This window comes from Eucyclogobius newberryi, unplaced genomic scaffold (assembly GCF_026437365.1).
Source record: "Eucyclogobius newberryi isolate DKJ021-1_F unplaced genomic scaffold, fEucNew1.0.hap1 SCAF_6, whole genome shotgun sequence".
Classification (NCBI taxonomy): Eukaryota; Metazoa; Chordata; class Actinopteri; order Gobiiformes; family Gobiidae; genus Eucyclogobius; species Eucyclogobius newberryi.
In genome coordinates, this window is record NW_027316278.1 from 27,821,134 (window position 1) to 27,840,290 (window position 19,157).

At 42.5% G+C, this 19,157-nt stretch overlaps 1 protein-coding gene across 16 annotated transcripts in view; it reads left to right on the forward strand.

The window, feature by feature from the left end:
• Positions 1-6,881: 6,881 nt before the first annotated feature.
• The window catches only part of atxn2 (ataxin 2), a 30,841-nt gene continuing 18,565 nt past the window's right edge, over positions 6,882-19,157 (forward strand). For 3 of the 16 annotated variants that reach the window (XM_072433942.1, XM_072433943.1, XM_072433934.1), the window contains exons 1-11: positions 6,883-7,410; positions 8,587-8,617; positions 8,804-8,863; positions 9,190-9,261; positions 9,990-10,140; positions 10,627-10,641; positions 11,442-11,566; positions 13,969-14,060; positions 14,149-14,337; positions 15,237-15,409; positions 17,781-18,017. In XM_072433942.1, the coding sequence (XP_072290043.1) occupies positions 7,304-7,410; positions 8,587-8,617; positions 8,804-8,863; positions 9,190-9,261; positions 9,990-10,140; positions 10,627-10,641; positions 11,442-11,566; positions 13,969-14,060; positions 14,149-14,337; positions 15,237-15,409; positions 17,781-18,017 (1,252 nt within the window). In that variant the 5' untranslated portion in view covers positions 6,883-7,303. Of the gene's footprint in view, positions 7,411-8,586; positions 8,618-8,803; positions 8,864-9,189; positions 9,262-9,989; positions 10,141-10,626; positions 10,642-11,441; positions 11,567-13,968; positions 14,061-14,148; positions 14,338-15,236; positions 15,410-17,780; positions 18,018-19,157 lie in introns of all 16 variants that reach the window. The other 13 variants (XM_072433940.1, XM_072433936.1, XM_072433937.1 and 10 more) reach the window with 9 other exon arrangements.

The following is a 19,157-nucleotide window of genomic DNA, read 5'->3' on the forward strand; positions in this document are numbered from 1 at the left end:
CAGATCACTTATAGGAAGTTTGAAAAACACTCTCAGTAGAAGATCTCCTATAAACAAAAACTCCCATAGACAAAACCTGCCATTTCCCAACAAGGGATGGAGGGGAAAAATAATAAAGATAAAAATAATAAATAAATAAATACATAAATACCATTGCATGTGATCATGACAGTAATTGCACATGAATATGTTTCACGACGGCACATGGATTGTACATGAATTTCACAGTAATTGCACATGAATCACAACAGTAATTGCACATATGACGGAATTGCACATGGTTAGGTCAGTATTACGAGTGTTCAGGACTAACAGTGTTTGTTATAAAGTCTGACAGCAGCAGGAAGGAAAGACCTGCAAAACCTCTCCCTCCCACAGCGAGGGTGGATCAGTCTGTCACTGAAGCTGCTCTCCAGAGTGGACAGAGTGTCCCGCAGGGGGTGAGACTCATGGTCCAGCATAGATGTGAATCTAGCCAGGACCCTTCTGTCCCCCACCTCCTGCACCAAGTCCAGAGCACAGCCCAGGACGGAGCTGGACTTCTTGATGACTTTGTCCAGTCTCTTCCTCTCCCTCCCTGTGATGCTGCTGCTCCAGCAGGCCACACCATACAGGAGAGCTGATGCCACCACAGAGTCATAGAAGCTCTTCAGGAGTGGCCCTGTCACTCCAAAAGACCTGAGTCTCCTCAGGAGGTAGAGCCGACTCTGGCTCTTCCTGTACAGTGCGTCTGTGTTATGAGTCCAGTCCAGTTTGTGGTTCAGATGAACACCCAGGTACTTGTATTTTCTATATATAATATTTATATTCTGTGCCTAATCATAATATTGCAACACTAAAATTTCCTCATTGTGGGACAAAAAAAGGTTCTCTTATACATAGGCATTCATGATAAAAAATTGTAAATGTATTCCCAGCACAGATTTTGGTGGTATTCAGAATACAGCAGGGGCATAACATGCAGGCAGTTCAGACAGAGCAGCTGAACAGGGGCCCATTCAGAATTGGCTTTATTGCCATTATTGGTTAAGAATTCACAAACTAGGAACTTGCTTCGGTACCAGGTTGCAAGGCAAGGCAAGGCAAGGCAAGTTTATTTGTTAGAGCACATTTCATACACAAGGCAATTCAAAGTGCTTCACAGCAGGAAAAATGCATTCAAATCACAAAGAAATGACAGAAACAGAAATACAATAAAATTAACTAAATTAAAAAATATCAATCCAACTGATTTTCTAAACTAATAAAATCACAAACAAAAGAGAAGAGTGCAAAGAAAAAATCCTTTCAGTCATATGCGCAGCTAAACAAAACTGTTTTTAGCTTAGATTTGAACATTGTCAGAGTAGAAGCCTGTCTCACATCTTCAGGAAGACTGTTCCAGATTTTAGCGGCATAAAACTGAAATGCAGATTCCCCATGTTTTGTCCTGACTCTGGGCACCAGCAAGAGGCCGGTCCCTGAGGTCCTCAGAGTCCGAGATGGTTCATATGGCACTAACATATCCAAGATGTACTTTGGTGCTAGGCCATGGAGAGACTTGTACACAAGCAGAGCTGCTTTAAAGTCTATTATCTGAGCCACAGGGAGCCAGTGCAGAGACCTGAGAACAGGACTAATGTGATCATACTTCCTGGTTCTGGTCAGGACCCGAGCAGCAGCGTTCTGGATGTACTGCAGCTGTTTTACAACTCGTTTGGAGAGGCCAGTGAGCAGGCCGTTACAGTAGTCTAATCTACTGGAGACAAACGCATGGATAAGTCTCTCTAAATCTGGTTTTGACACTATATTTTTGATTTTGGCAATGTTTTTTAGATGGTAAAAAGCTGCTGATGTTATTAATTTGACGTGGCTATTAAAGTTCAAGTCTGAGTCCATTATTACCCCCAGATTTCTAATTTGGTTTGTAGGTTTTAGAGCGAGACTCTGGAGGTGACCGCTAACACTTTCTCTTTGTTTCTGTGGGCCAAAAACGATTATTTCAGTCTTGTCTGAGTTCAGCTGGAGAAAGTTGTTTTGCATCCACACACTGATCTGTTGGATGCAGTGACAGAGTGAATCTACTGGTCCATAGTCACCTGCCGATAGTGAAACATAGATCTGAGTGTCGTCTGCATAATTGTGATAGGACACATTTTCACTGCGTATCAACTGACCTAACGGCAGCATGTAGAGGTTGAACAGAAGGGGACCCAGGACTGACCCTTGGGGCACTCCACAGGTCAGGGTCATGTGGTCTGAGACACAGCTACCAATTTCAACAAAGTACTTCCTGTCTTCCAGATAGGACCTTAACCAGTTTAGGGCAGTGCCAGTGATGCCCACCCAGTCCTCTAGTCTCTGTAAGAGGATCCCATGATCGACAGTGTCAAAAGCAGCACTCAGATCTAACAGAATTAAGACTGAGGCTTTGCCCGTGTCAGTGTTCAGGCGGATGTCATTTGTCACCTTGACAAGAGCAGTCTCAGTGCTGTGATGAGGTCTAAAACCTGACTGAAAAACATCAAATGAGTTGTTTATTAAGAGGAAATCTGTGAGCTGTTGGTAAACAACCTTTTCAAGGACTTTGCCCAAAAATGGCAGATTAGAGATGGGCCGGTAATGACTCAGTACTGCGGCATCAAGACTGCTCTTCTTTAGGAGAGGCTTTATGACCGCAGTTTTCAAAGACATTGGGAATGTTCCAGATTGAAGCGACATGTTAACTATGTGAGTGAATGGTGCTAACAAACTGTTCAGCACTGACTTTAGAAATCTGGTGGGTAACACATCAAGGCAGCATGTAGATGAACTCAGACTGGTGGTGATCTCATGGACAGTTTTGTCAGTTACTGGTGCAAAGTTAGTTAGCTCTAAGTGTCTTGGTGGTTTTAGGGTAATTTTTTGCATTGTGGGATTTATAGCATTTTTAATGCCCTGAACTTTGTCATTAAAGAATAATGCAAACTCATTACACTTGGATGTGGAAATGAGTTCTAACGGCAGCTGAGCTGGAGGGTTTGTTAATCTGTTTACTGTGGCAAACAGGACACGCGAGTTGTTACTGCAGCTTCCAATTATTTCAGAAAAATATCTTTCCCTAGTTCTACATAAGATTAGGTTGTACATGTTCAGCTTTTCTTTGTAAATCTCTTTTTGAACCTGGAGCTTTGACTTGCGCCATTTCCGTTCGGCCCTGCGGCACTCCCTTTTCTGTGCCCTGACCGAATCATCATTTCTCCACGGCGCCTTCTGCTTATTTTTAACCATTTTAGCCTTTATAGGGGCGATGGTGTCCAGAACATTCAAAACACTAGATGTAACAGAGTTCAACAAATCATTTACATTAGAACATGAGACATTTTCAAAGTTGATCATTTCCATAAACAGTGCACCTGTGCCATCACTTATGTGTCTCCTCTGAACAACTGCAGGACCAACCGGAGGTTGGGGAGAAACAGACAGGTCAAAGAAGACACAGAAATGATCAGACAGAGCAACATCGATCACATTAACGTTTGAAATATTTACCCCCTTTGTAATTATGAGATCTAGAGTGTGTCCTTTGCTGTGGGTGGGGCCTCTCACATGCTGAGTAAGACTGAAGGTTTCAAGGACAGCATCAAGCTCTTTAGCGTTTCTGTCACAAATATTATCAACATGCACATTGAAATCACCTGTAATGACCAAACCATCAAAGTCTGTGCATATGACTGAAAGCATCTCAGTAAAATCATCAATAAAACTTTGGCAGTGCTGGGGAGGCTTGTATAAAACAATGAAGAGAATGGATGGAGACCGTTTTAGCTCCATTTTAAAGGATACATACTCAAATGATGAAAACACCCCAAACGACAACCTGCGGGTAATTATTTCATCTCTAAAGACAGCACAGACTCCACCCCCTTTTTTGTTTTCTCGTGTTTCAGATTCAAATTTAAAGTTGGGTGGAGCAGATTCTATCAGAACTACATTTCCTGTGTTTTTGTCAAGCCATGTTTCAGTTACAAACATAAAATCAAGATTATAAGAAGAAATAAAATTATTAATTAAGAGAGATTTGTTACATAAGGATCTGACATTTAGCACAGCAAGTTTCAGACTAGTTTCAGTGAGACTGGGCTTTATCTTTTCACAGGGAATATGAATCACATTTCTCAGATTGGGCCTGACTCGCATTTTGTTTTTCCATCTGTGTGATGATGTGACTACAGAAATAGCACTAGGGGGGGCTCTTTTTACATAGGGCCCCGGGTTGGTTTGATTTTTAATGTGACAATAAGTCCCCGCAACGCTGAGACCCAGTGCATCCTAGCTATGGGAGATACCAGGTGAAAGGGGAGGTTGGATGGGTGGTGGGGCTTTTGTAGCCAAGGAGAGTTTGGGACCAGGTGAGAGGCGAGGGGGGATGGGTGGTGGGGCTTTTGTTGGTGTAGTTGGCATAGCCCTTGCTATATTGGGCGTGAGTGGAGCCATCTTAATGCCTGATTTGATCAGACTTTAAAAATGGCTCGGAAGGCCCATGGGTGAGAGTGGAGATGAGAAGGAGAATGATGAATCTTTAGTGGGAGTAGATGTTGCAGGGGGAACCCAGGGCTGGTGTGAAGGCAGGGGCGATGACAGGGATGTTGTTGGGCTTGTCACAGATGGGTCCAAGGCCTTTGAAGATTGTTCCTTTGCTGGAGGCGGTGGAGGTGAATGTGGAGCAGCTGGAGCTGAATCCTTTGCTGGTGGTGGTGGAGCAGCTGCTGATGAATCCTTTGGTGGAGGCTGAGGTTGTGGTGCTTTTGATGTTGAAACATTGGCTCGGTCTCTGGCTGAGGGAGCAGGAATTCTTCTCTCATTCCTCTCTTCTCTAACTATCTGCTCAGGACCCTGTCCAGGCCCAGTCCAATGCCTCAGAGCGTGGAGCAGGTTCTCTGTCAGCACCCTCACTCCACCTCTGCATAGGTGGGGGCCATTTCTCTTAAACAGGTCCTCTCGTTTCCAGAATAGATAGAAGTTCTCAATGTAGTGTAGTCCTCTCGGGGAGCACTCTTTGGACAGCCATGTGTTCAGCTGAAGAAGCCGGCTAAACTTGTTTATCCTCCTGTCGATGTTTGGAAGAGGTCCACTTATGAAAGTTTTGATTTCCATTTTATCAAGCACGTCGAATAACTTCAAGAAGTCTTTTTTCAAAACTTCAGTCTGTTCCCGCCGCATGTCCACTGCACCCACGTGCACAATCAGCTGTTTAGCTCCTCCATGCTTAGCCATAATATTTGGAAGGAGTGACGTTATCTCAGAAACAGTGGCGCTTGGAAAAGAATGTGTGTTTATCTTTTCATGCGTCATGTGACTTATCGCGCCGTCCCCAACTAAAACAATCTGCGTGACCTTGGCAGATCCTCCTCGCTGTATTTTGGCCACGTCATCTTTCCTTTTTTCATTTAATTCCATCTCTGAAAGTGGTAAAAATCTGTTGGTGAGCTGTATTTTAGGTGACTTCACGTTATCTTTGTATCGTTTAGGCTTTGCTCCAAGTTTGTTCCAAGAAACAGCCTGGTCTTTCTGGTTTTTAGACAGTTTTGTAAACGACACAGAGTCACTGCGGTTTAGGTTGAAAGTAGCAGTTTTTCTTGTAAAAGGTGTGCTCTTCTTACCGTCGGTTGACACAGGAATGGTATCGTGAAGAACTTTTTCAGATTCCAAAACAAATATCCGTGTTTTCAGCTCATTAATTTCAACATTGCAACATAAAACATATAATAATAATCATCATCATAATCATAATTTGTATTATTATGACTTATTATTATAATCCATAATAATAATAATTATTATTATCAGTATTAGCTAGTGAGAGGCCTATTAGTTCTGTAAGGCCATGAGAAACCTGTTATACACGTAATTGAGGGCCATGAGGTTCAGACCTCTGTATTTTCCTAGTTCAACTTTTACTAATAAAGTCTGCGGTGATGAGGAGTATGGTTGGGGACAGGAGGAGAGAACATGGCAAAAAAGGTGAAACACACAGAATTTTCCCTGTAGTTTCATTATCATCATCAGTGTTGGGAGCAATGTGAATAGACCGGCCTGGTACCTGTGTCCCGGTGGAAAGGTACTATACTAATGAAATTGTACTTACTTACTTATATGTAAAAGTATTCAGAAACCAGTACTTAAATTAGACCATGTAACGGAATACATCACAAAAACACTTTTTAATGCTCATACCATATGTATGTCAATTCAAACCCTTTAATCAACGCATTCTTAAATATTTAGTGTTAAGTTGTTTTTTCTACAAACACAACATGGCCGCCGCAATAATCGTTACAGCAGAACCCATGCTACTCTAGCTTTTATTGTACCACTTGATTTGGGCCCATTTAAGGACCTTGGTGCAGCCATGGATCTGCTGCAAAAAAGAAGACACTTTTCTGGAATGTGAAAATCAATCACAATTGATAAAGACTCCTTCTAAATAAAAAAAAAAATACATGATAAACTAATTTTAAGAATGATATTAAAGATTAGGAGTGTATTATATTGAAATCTGAAATCAAGTAGTCGTTTTCACGAGTATACACAGGGCATGTTTAATTTGAGGGCACTGGCAATGCATTCATTCCATCCAGTAAATTAATTTAAAAATGTCCCGATATGAATTAAAATCCCTCCGTGCACTGACAGCGCGTCTGCATCATGGATCTGCATGTGCTCACCGGCTCACGTGGATGCCACAACACAGCAGGAGCGACTTCCTGAAAATAGTACCCTGGTCTGAACGTAAACCTGTCAAATAAACGTTTCGATTGTTTCTTTCACGTAGTATATACATATTTTCACTCATTGTTTTAACATGTCCGTACTATACCAAAGTGTCACTCTATAATGCTTGTTTTTGGCGTCATCTACCTTCCGTGTGTCATATATCCCTCCGCTGTTTTTTGTCCCTTTCAGACTGTTTTGGTCTTTTCGCTGTTAGCAACGCAAAGAACCCGAGATAGCTACAAACCCGATTATATATTATATGCATTTTTGTTAGCGTTACACGACAAATCGACAAAGGGGTTTAACCCCAATGTGTCTTTCGGACAACATATCGGCGCTTGTTGTCTTTTTAAAAATATATATTTTTCTGTTTTAATAGGAATTGTATAGATTGCTAATTGAGCTAGGAACTGTTAGCTAGCTACCTTATTAGCATAGCATATCATCTTCCGAGGCACGCTGACATTAGCATACTAGCAAGGCAGATTGAGATTGCTACCATTAGCACCCTGTCCGATAATTTATTGCGGCGCGGATTGTTTAGTCAGGTTTCTTTTATGGGATCATCATGTCAATGAAGGCCGGTGGAAATCGCAGTAAACCCGGCGGTGGCAGCGGCGCTGGTCCCAGCTCCGGAGCCGGAGGAAGCGGCGGGGGAAGACAGAATCTGGGAAGGTGAGTGTAATCCCACTCGAGTTAAAAACACACGGAAACGCACGTTTGTAATGTTCTCGTGTGGCACCGGAATCACTGCATACAGCAATGCTCTCTGTGTGAAATGACATCCCTGATTGTGCTCCAAAATGACTCGCGTTGATACGCGTTTGTAAGCCGCATCTGGGCCTTCGTCCGTGGCGCTCAGTGCAAGCTACAAGGCCTGTCTGTTTGACATTATGAAAGATGACCACAAAGTGCACATTAAACCGTGTATTTCATGGGGCCACTGACCGTTTGTAATCGCTTGTGTTATGGGACATTTACACTTGCTGTTGTTGACTTTCTTTCACGTTGCCAGTTTAAAGCCAAATTGACACGCGTAAATTAGCCATTAGACAACCCATGCTTCTTATTCTGTGCTAATGAATTTACGGTTATAATGTCATGTTATTTGACTTTTCTCTCGTGGATGTGCAATCCAAAACCCTAAATCGCTGCGTCGTTTTTTTGCCCAGATGAAATGCATGAAATGTGTGATGTGGGTGTGGATACGGGGCGAGAGGGGAAAGAGACATTAGACCATCAGTCTTTCAACCTTGACGATGCGACTTGCGTGAAATCGTGCCCTTGAAACATGACACATCTTTACATGCACATCCTGCACTCCTTACATGAATGAACTTGGTGTGCACGCGTGAGGAGGTTCATGCGCATTGTGAATTTGTCCTGAAATAGGCCCCTCTTCTACGGTCACTGGGACAGCGCGTCCCGTTTGTGGCGTATGTTTTGTACCGGGGCAATTTGACGATTTCAGTCAACGCTAAAGGATTTAACTGTGTGTTATTGCTAAGGCAACACAACCATAATGAAGCCCGTGGTTCAACTGCGTGTCGTCAGCATCAGTATCAGTGCTGAGCAGGGTTTGTAAAAGGTGTGAATGAACGTGAAGTTTGGTGGGGCTAGAGGCTCACAAAATGTATATGAGCCACATAAAATTCGGAGAAATGTCTCTTGTAATCTCCCAAACACCAAGTGATATTCATTTTATGGTCCATTCAGGTTTTGTGCAATACTTAAACGTCAACCAAGGCATTAGCAGGCACATTTTAGCACATTCCTGATTTATTGTGATTGTGATTGTAATGTAATGACGTTAAGATTCATTTTTCTGTCCCTTTTTGCTATTTATTACAGGGGAAGACACAGTGGGAAAGGCCCTTCATCTGTAAGTATGCTTATTAATGCACTGAATTTTCTTTTTTTTCTTAATTTTTGAATATTTTTGAATTTGCTCATTTTAAAATCTATTTTATTACTTTGAGCTTCACTTTGAAATGTTTTCATTGTTTCAGTTACTTAATATACCCTTAACATGCAGTTATTGATTTTGTAAATGCTTTTTCTTCCCCAGGTAATTTTCAATGGCGTGTATGCCAATATGAGGATGGTCCATGTCCTGACCTCAGTAGTGGTATGTTTGAATGTTTCAGTATTTGTATCTTTCCTATGAGTGATGGAGCTCTATTGCACAAACTACGTGTATGCAAATCATGCTTACTGTAAGAAATTAGTAACTGCCGTATGCTGTGCAGCCTGTCTTCTTCAAAATGTCCACTCGGCAATAAACAAAGCCTGTGTGATTTGTAGAGACAGCTGGTGGCACAAACAGACTAAGCTTGATCAATCTTTTGTCCATTTAACAGCAGATGGGTTTCTCAATGTGTAAACTGACATTGAGTGTAGTGTATGCAAAGTGCACACACTAATTACTTATGGCTGTGTACTTTTTCTTTATAGGGGTCCAAGTGTGAGCTGAAAGTAAAAAATGGAGCGGTCTATGAAGGAGTTTTTAAAACATATGGGCCAGACGTAAGTATTGAGCATAAAGCTTTGTTTCGTGGAAACAAATGTGGAATAAGCCTTTTCACTTGATAAAAGTACTTGTCTTTGAGGCTTTCTGTACTGGAAACCGGTAGTCAACTAGAGGTGTAGTAGCAAAGCCTGCGTTTTCCATCTTGCCTTTTATGGAGATTGTTCATCTTCCCTTTTAGGTAGAAGTATTCCACTCAATTTTGCTGTTTTTGGATATCTGCAACTTAATGGAGTTTGAGACGATGAAACCATAATCTTTCACTCACACTTTAAGCAAAGAATACAATAACAAAAAGAAGAGAAGAGAGTAATTTTCAGGGCACAAGTTGGCAAATTTGGATCAATGCTAGAACAGTGAACCTAAAGCATTTGACTGTACTTGGCCTGAAGCAGGATCTTCCTGCTTGTTTCCTGCTTGAAATGTTGCTCCTTTGGCTATAATATTCCATAATATGGCATAAAATGTATCTTGTTTCCTTAGCTAATGTTCTGAAGTATGACTTTAACGCTCTATTTTCATGGAACCATGCAGGTCCCACCTTTATGAAAGTGACATACTGTTGCTTTTAGTTATAGTTTATTTTTTTGTCCCCTTAATTGGTCTTCCACAGTCACTTCTTCAGCTTAATTCTTTTATAAATGGGAAGCCAAGAAATATCAGGCAAAAATAAATACTATTATGTGCATTCTATAAACCGACTAAAAGCTGATTATTGTTTTGTCAGTGTGATTTGGTGTTGGACGCTGCCCACAGAAAGAACACGGAGCCAAACACCGGTCCCAGAAAGGAGGACATTGTGGAGAGCATCATTTTTAAAGCCTCGGACATCGTGGTTGTGTCCTTTAAAGATGTGGACTTGAATTTTGCCCGCAAAGGTACAGAGCTCAACAATTTGCACTCTACAACTACTACTTACCAGAATCTCAAACATACAATCCATGAAGCGTATAGATCTTCCTCTTGAGTCACTATGTTGCAGAGGAACTGCCATTAGTTAAATCTTGTGTTTGTCTCGATAGTTCAGTCATTGATTAGACCAAAGGTTGCCCTGGCTCAGCAAGGACACTCAATAAAAACTGAATGAACTTTCTTCATCTAACTGTACTCTACTGGAGACACAGCTTACTGTATTTATTTAGAAAATAAAAGTTGTGTCCATAATTTGAAGAGTGTCACTTTGTTACATTAATCAACAGATGTTTAAAAAGGCAAACGCAAACGAGTAAAAAGTGTTTTATTATACTCTATATATATATATGATACAAGCTGTAAAAAAAAAAAAAAAAAACATTTTTAAATTTGGGCATTTGTCTTTACCCTCTTGTTTCCCGGTAACCCGTCTCATCTCTCCTGTTGGTCAGTTTCTTCTGACACAGGTAATAAGCTTTTTGCATTTTGACAAGTTTTTCAAAATCTCACTTGTCTTGACAACTGCTGTTACTGCAAAGATGAGTATGATGACTTCCAATTTGAACTTTGGGAAATTTCAGCCTTGCTTTACTCTTTTGGTAGTAGTTGCTTTCAGTGGATTAAATGCGCCCTTATCTACACACCTATGTATGTGTGAGTATTGGCATTGGGTTCACAATACTCGCAACACTGTCGACTGGGCCATTTTTTAATGATGAGAAATTCATTTGGCATATGTTTTTGGATAATTGTGCTTAACAGTTAATTTCCTCCATTGAAAGCAACACTACGCACCTTGTAAGAACGAGGTCAGGACGCATTGACTTCTGATAGAATGCATGTTTGCAGCTGTGCCCACTGTATTCTTTTACATTCTTATTAACGATGCTTGAAAAACCCTTTGCATAAATCATAATCCGTTTTTATAACCTCACACTGCCACGATTGTTAATTTTTGCTTCTTCATATTCATATTCTAGGTGGTATTTCAAGTAAAAGACAAATTAAAATATTGTTGTTTTTGTAGATTCATATACAAACAGTAAAGCTATTGGCTGCACATAACACATAGCGTTTAATCTGACCCATGTCTCTTGGTGTGTTTCTGTGTCCTGTTGTACCACTTCCATGCAGCTCTTTTCTGAATGCTGCTATGGCAGAAGCTTTGAGGCATGATGGTTTCTTGCGTTTGCTCAAAATGTGATTTACATTTCATTTTTTGTACAGCTGTATCAGTAAAAAGTGTATTTCCTGTAATTCTTTGCAGATAACTTCACAGATACTGCTGTAAGTGGAAGGATCAATGGTGAACACAAAGAAAAAGACCTTGAGCCTTGGGATGGAGGCGAGACGCACCAATCTGGCAGCCTGGAGTCTTTGGACACTGATGTGGTAAGTCATTATTATCATCAGGACCGAAACAACAAGAAAATCCTATATTTTATCGCCTCATTTTCTTAACTTTCTGAATGATTAATTTGACATAAACGACAAGATAAAAAATTTACTTTGACATACTTTTCAGACTTTAAGCAGCTACTTTTTCCCCACGCTTTGAACCCTGCGGCCATTACAATGGGGTCAACACTAGATCATATAGGGAATCAGGAAGGAAGTTATCGGTCTGGAAGTTAGAGTCCAAAATGGCAGCCCTCTGGCGGCCCAAATCACTTGCGGTTCAACACCTTGCTACACCTGGTGGTGAGGGAGGTACATTTACTGTCTCGCAGCAACAGTATTTTGGATGTGTTGGCCCGATGGTTAGAGACATGGCTTGGCGCAAAGGAGTTCATGGGTTAATTTATCTCGAGTTAAAAATATTTTTTGCAGTCTAGTTTGTTTTGGGATGAGTTAGCTACACTTTTGCTAATACAAGCCATGGCATAAACTAGTTTACAACCAGACAAAGTAAACCTAACTTTCCTCGTTCATTGTCATCATTCAACTTGTCTTTTTGTTGCTTAGAAGCTTCAATACATCGTTTTGGCAGTAATTGTTTTGAAATGCTAAAAAACTCTTGTCAGCAACGAGCATTAGGCCAACATTAGGCGGCGGGTGTGGGCGGAGCACGGCGGGTGCGTGCGGGGGAGCGCGGCGCACTGTGGCCCGTGCTGGGGAGCGCGGCGCACCGTGGCCCGTGCTGGGGAGCGCGGCGCACCGTGGCCCGTACTGGGGAGCGCGGCGCACCGTGGCCCGTGCTGGGGAGCGCGGCGCACCGTGGCCCGTGCTGGGGAGCGCGGCGCACCGTGGCCCGTGCTGGGGAGCGCGGCGCACCGTGGCCCGTGCTGGGGAGCGCGGCGCACCGTGGCCCGTGCTGGGGAGCGCGGCGCACCGTGGCCCGTGCTGGGGAGCGCGGCGCACCGTGGCCCGTGCCGGGGAGCACGGGGCGGGCATCGCGGCCCGCGCGGCTGGTGCTGAAAAGTTGGAAACCCTTTTTTGCGGCAAGACGGGGCGCAGCAAATGATCAAGAGATTTGGCTTTAGTAACGTGCCTACGCACTGCCCGGAAGAAAGACCAACACAAACCATGAGGTTTTGGCCAATCACAGAAGACGTGAGATTCTCACAGAGATGAAAGCGCGTGTACTGCTTCTGTCAATCTGACAGCACGTCTAAGGTCTAAACGCAGGCAATTGACAATTACAGGTTTTGACAAGAAACATTAGTTTCTCACCCTCTCATCCTCTTGATATTCTCTCAATGTGGTCATCTCACAATTTGGGTTGAATGGGATCGTCGTAGGGCCCCTGGACCATGCGGATTGAGTAAACAAACATGCGCGACAGGTGACATTATTTGGAGAGTTCATAACTTCTACTGATAAACTTGCCAAAGGATGTTCAGGGATGTTCACTAGAGGTGAGCAGGGTCTATCAAGCTACTATCATTTTATCAACGCTTAAAAGTTTATGTGATCTCCAGACATATTTTTTTTTAGTCTTTTGGGGGGGAGGGGGTCCAGAGAGAGATGAAAAAAATGTCGTCTTTTAAGCTTCAACCTATTTTGAGATGATCCCTAACAGCGGGACCGGTCTCGGTCGCCGCCATGCTGTCGCCGACCATCTTGGATTTCGTAACTTCCGTCCATGCTTCCTTCCTGATTCCCTATATGATCTAGTGCTAACCATTACAATGGTGTCTAATTTAGAGTTTTAATGGCTAACAGCCACTGGGGGTACTCTAGCAGGAAGCGCAAGTGTTTCACACACTGTAGAAGAAGACGCCAGTGGAAGCACTGTCCAGGGAACACGTTGTCTTCGCTGTATTTTAAGCTTCAAAACTTGTGTGTTTTATTACAATCAGACTAATATTCACGGAGAAATTAGTCTAATGAAGAAGTTAATCTAGACACGGCAAAACGCAAAGACACAGGTGGAAGACGGTTTAGAACCTGCCGCATTGAAATGAGACTTGGCCAGACCTGACCTGTGCATCACTATCGTGGAACAATCTTTCTGTGTAAATATATCATGTTATAACTTAGTACGTACTCGCTAAGCAGGGTGGGCAGAAAGGACTTAATTTTGCTTCTAAAATAATCATGTTTATTTAATCAAACTAAAAAAGACCTAATTCAGTTTCAGTTCCAATTTAAAAAAATAAATAAATAATTTTTTTTTTTTTTTTTACGATTATATTATGAGCTATATAATCGTGATTATCGATTAACTTGGGCATCCCCAGTGGTAAGAAAGGGACTCTCACAGGTGAAGTATATAAGCAGGAGCAATGTTATGATCAAGAGTTGGTGGAAAAATACTAATGAAGCATATTAAATCTGCTTTTTCCCTTCAGTCTAATGGCTGGGATCCCAATGACATGTTCAAGTACAATGAAGAGAAGTATGGTGTTCTGTCTACATATGACAGCAGCCTTTCCACATACACGTACGTCTCCTTTAACGAGTACCATTGGTCAAAGTCATGCAGCATTTCATAAATTTGTTCTAAGATTTTAATTGATGCCTAATTGCAGAGTTCCCCTTGAGCGGGACAACTCAGAGGAGTATTTGAAGAGAGAGGCGCGGGCTGCGCAGCTGGCTGAGGAAATCGAGGCCAGTGCTACATATAAAGCTCGTGTGGCTCTGGAGAATGACGAGCGCACAGAGGAAGACAAGTACACAGCAGTGGTCCGAGGGGAGAGAGACGGTCACACATTAAACAGGTAAATGACTGTCATAAACTCACTGTCTTAAATGATGCTGCTGAAGGACCCACACAGGACCCCTGGAGACAGATGCAGAATGATGTACAAGGCTACACAATAAACCCTTCTAGGAGTGACGTATTGTACCAGCATGTGCACCGGTTACATGTTTAAATTTGATCAATTCATTATAATTGAACAGCAAATAAAGCTAATTTTGTGTTTGTAGACAGTGCAGACGCGTGGTCGTTCATGTTCACATTTGCTGACGAGTAATAACTATCAATATCTAACTTCAACCTCTTGTGAAACAAAACCTATATTTTCCTGTTTAAAGTGTTGTCACTCGCCAGGGGTTTGGTGCCTTATTGTCCAGAATAGCAGTAGATTTAAGAAATTGTTATTACCGGTACACGTTTTTTAGCTTGTATGCTATTTTCTGCGCTAATCGAACAATCAACACTAAACACTTTAACATGGTAATATTTTTTTTAACGAGGCCCCGGTGTTACTCACGTGTGGTCGAATGCTTATCACCAAAACAGCCCTTCATAGTTTGAAGTTTGGAGGCTAACGCTAAGTCTCTCCATTAAGTCTGGTAGAGGAAGGAGTGCGTTCCATAATTTGGGTTCAGCTCACCCAAAAGCTCGGTCGACCCTGGTTTTCAAACTTTGTGCACTGAGCTGATAACAACCCCCATCCCATTCAAACCTTAAATTCAGTCTCTAGTGAAATCATTATGCAGACAACAGATGTTCTCAAAACAATGCTTGCTTCAAAATGCCAAAACATCCTCATTTGGTTTGAGGAGAAACAGTTGGCAGAAGGCAAGTGTCTGAGTTAATTATTCAGAGTTTTCCCTGTTTGTCTTGTATTTAATGAAGCTGAGCATCTGCGATTGTTGTTTGTGTCTCCAGAGAGAGTAAGTACATTCCTCCAGGTCAGAGGAACAGAGAGGCCTTGTCGTGGGGGCCGGGCCGACAGAACTCTCCACGTCTCAATCAGAATTCAGGTGGACCCTCAACCCCTCGCTCTGGACCACACGACTACAGCCCCAGCGCTAGTGCTGACCAGAGGGTGGTGAACGGAGGTAAAAAAACAACAACAAAAAATAGAAGAATACCTGTAGGGAGTTAAAAGTTCAGAATTTTTTTTTGGTGCTAGACCTAAACAAGCTTTCAACGTGAAGGGAAGCCAGAAGAAAACTTAAACCTGAGTAATGTGCTGATGTTAAAACCGGTACACCAGATTCTGTTAAAAAGATTTGGATTATGTATTATGTCCTTTCCTCTGTATAATAAAATGCACGACTTAAATATTCGAGCATTCATTTAAAGATCCCATATCATGCTTTTTTTTTTTTCCGTTTCATAGGGTATATTTGCGAAGGCAAGGCAAGTTTATTTGTAGAGCACATTTCATACACAAGGCAATTCAAAGTGCTTCACACAGCAGGAAAAATGCATTCAAATCACAAAGAAATTACAGAAACAGAAATACAATAAAATTAACTAAATTAAAAATTATCAATCCAACTGATTTTCTAAACTAATAAAATCACAAACAAAAGAGAAGAGTGCAAAGAAAAAATCCTTTCAGTCATATGCGCAGCTAAACAAGAGTAGAAGCCTGTCTCACATCTTCAGGAAGACTGTTCCAGATTTTAGCTGCATAAAACTGAAACGCAGATTCCCCATGTTTTGTCCTGACTCTGGGCACCAGCAGTGATTATGACGCTTCCTTGTGAGTAGTCCCGGCCAACTGCAGATCCGAGGAAAAGGATATAGACTGTACTTTCGCTAAAAACTGAAGGAATCAATCAGAAAACCACTTTGGGCACATATTTGATGCCCGATAGCACTGTAAGAAGGTTAAAAGCTCTAAAAAGTCGATTTTGCATGATATGGGACCTTTTAAACTCCCTTTTCCTTGTCTCTCTTTGAAGAACACCAATTCACAAGTTATATTTAGCGCTAAATCAAATGTCTACATTTCTGATCAGGTCATATCAACTTGACATTGGCTGATCATGTCTGAGCTTGGAAACTAAGCAGGGGTAGTGCTGGGTTAGAAAGAAGAATGAGCCAATGCCTTTTAAGAGGAATATGTTCCGGACCCCTTCTGATGCCCTTAGGTGTTGGAAGTTTCTAATCCCATGATTTGAGCTAAATTGTTCCCACAAATTCCAAAACTATATAAACTGCTATAAGACATCACCGGTGAACTCCCAGGGCACATAGGGGACTTAATTTCAACATATGTAAAACGCAGATGAGTCCTTCATCTTAAACAACTTTTGAGAGCGTGTTTTTAGACAATTATAGCTCTATAATGCGCACTGGTGAGCGACAGCAGTATCAGTAGACCACACACCTCGCTCCAGCTCTTGCTTCGCTCATTTTGATCTGAACAAACTAAAATCCAGAAATGAAAAGTAGGCCAGCAAACCAACCCATGTAATCCAAGCATATCTGCACCTTGAACTTTGGAGCCTCTGAGGAAAATAAAATGCAGGCTACCTTGCCCAAAGTATATAAGTACAACCGTGAGCTTGACCATCGGGGATTGGAGCGTATGTTCCCCGCGATGGCTCGCCACAGTCTGTTCGGAAGAAACAATGGTCCATAGGCGCATGCTGTACAAATTGTAAAAAGTGTCAATGCAAAATGTTTCCTTTTTTGCTAAATTGTCCCCACGGTTCAGCCAAAACGTTTCCACAAATATTATTTGCAAAGGGAAAGAAATGGTAATTTGCGTCCACAATGTCCTACCTAATGCATCTAATGTCATCAGAAGGGCTCTCTCAAAAGTCCCACAAGTTTGTAATTGAGCACTAAATTTATAAACTGAATTGGTGATCTTTTAAGGAGACCTATTGTGCAAATGTCAAGAGGAACTTGTGACCATGGTATAAGTGTTTTCTCTTATTTACCCACTCAATGTAGTATTTTTAGAGTGATTCATGCACGATTGAGACTGATCCTGCCTCCATTGCTTTGAATATTTCACAGACCACTGCTCTGTACTTCTTGGTGCTCCGATTATTTTTTTTTTCTTTCTGCTAACAGGGATACACATAGGATTCAGCAATGTCACATATCCATTTTGGCACAAATGTAATCAAATCCGCTGCTCGTTATCCTGGACTACAGCTCTCCATAGTCCGGGTTGTCCGCACAGTCCTGCCCTTTGTGACCATGTGTACAGTAACACACTGTACAAAGGCAGGCGGAAACTGCACCACAATCTGTGTACAATCTGGAAGTCAGCAGATTTGCTTCTTTTAATTATGTCATTTTAGATCAATATTGCAACTAGAAATATCCCCAAAAATAGATATAAATAATTATGAATTTGTGTCATAGATTAAAAATCCCTTTTTAAAGGGATTTGTTCTCTGTAACTCTCATTCTCCTCTTCTGTTGTCATTTCCACTTTGTGGTCCGTATGTCCTCTTGTAGGTTTGTCCCACTGGTCCTCACCCTGTCCGTCACCCTCTCGTTACCCGCCCGGTCCCTCCTCTCTCCCCCCTCGGGCGACCACACCCACCAGGCCGCCCTCCAGACCTCCCTCTAGACCTTCCAGACCTCCCTCTCACTCATCCCACTCTTCTTATCCCTCCTCTACATCATCTTCTGTTTCCCATCATGGGCCCACGTCCCCAGCCTCCACTTTGCCCAGACGCATGTCTTCTGAAGGTACCACCGCAGTGTGGAGCAGACCTGGGCAAAGTTAATGGAGGAGGTGTTACTGTTCAGCCAAATCACAGTTGGTTTCATGCAATGCAAAATAGGAAAGTATATACAGATTCAAATGATTTAAGTTCAGGTTTTTAATGACTTTACTTGAACCTAGATTATTTGGCTTGTTTCAGTACTTTCAAGCTGATTTATTTGTTAATGTGGGGGAACAGATTGCTCCTACATCATTTGCAGATTTATTTAAGAATTTAAAAATAGATTATCATTAAGCCAGTTAAAAAATTAAATAAAAAAATTGAAAAATTAAATATTCAAGAGTTGATATAGACTTCTGGATGTTAGTCAAAGGCCTTGATCTTAAACCTTGAATACTCGATTGATATAGACCACTCCTAGATGAATGAGAGATTACACTGATAAATTGCCTTCCATCCATCCATCCATCCATCCATCTATCTTCTACCGCTTTATCCGGGGCCGGGTCGCGGGGGCAGCAGTCTAAGCAGGGATTCCCAGACTTCCTCCTCCCCAGACACTTCCAACTCCTCCGGGGGGATCATGAGGCGTTCCCAGGCCAGTCGAAAAACATAGTCCCTCCAGCGTGTCCTGGGTCTTCCATGGGGCCTCTTCCCGGTGGGACATGCCCAGAACACCTCCCCAGGGAGGCGCCCAGGAGGCATCCGGAACAGATGCCTGAGCCACCTCAGCTGGCTCCTCTCGACGTGGAGGAGCAGCGGCCCTACTCCGAGCTCCCCCGGTGTGGCCGAGCTCCTCACCATATCTCTAAGGGAGCGCCCAGCCACCCGGCGGAGGAAACTCATTTCAACCGCTTGTATCCGCGATCTAGTCCTTTCGGTCATTACCCAAAGCTCATGACCATAGGTGAGGGTAGGAACGTAGACCGAGCGGTAAAGCGAGAGCTTTGCCTCCTCCATGGCCTCCCCGAACTCTTCCCAGGCCCGGGTTTTTGCCTCTGCGACAGCACGAGCTGCGGCTCGCTTGGCCTGCCGATACTTGTCAATGACCTCGGGAGACCTACAAGCCAGAGTGGCCTGATAGGCCTCCTCCTTCAGTCTGACGGCATCCCTTACTTCCAATGTCCACCACTGGCTTCGGGGGTTGCCGCCACGACTAGCA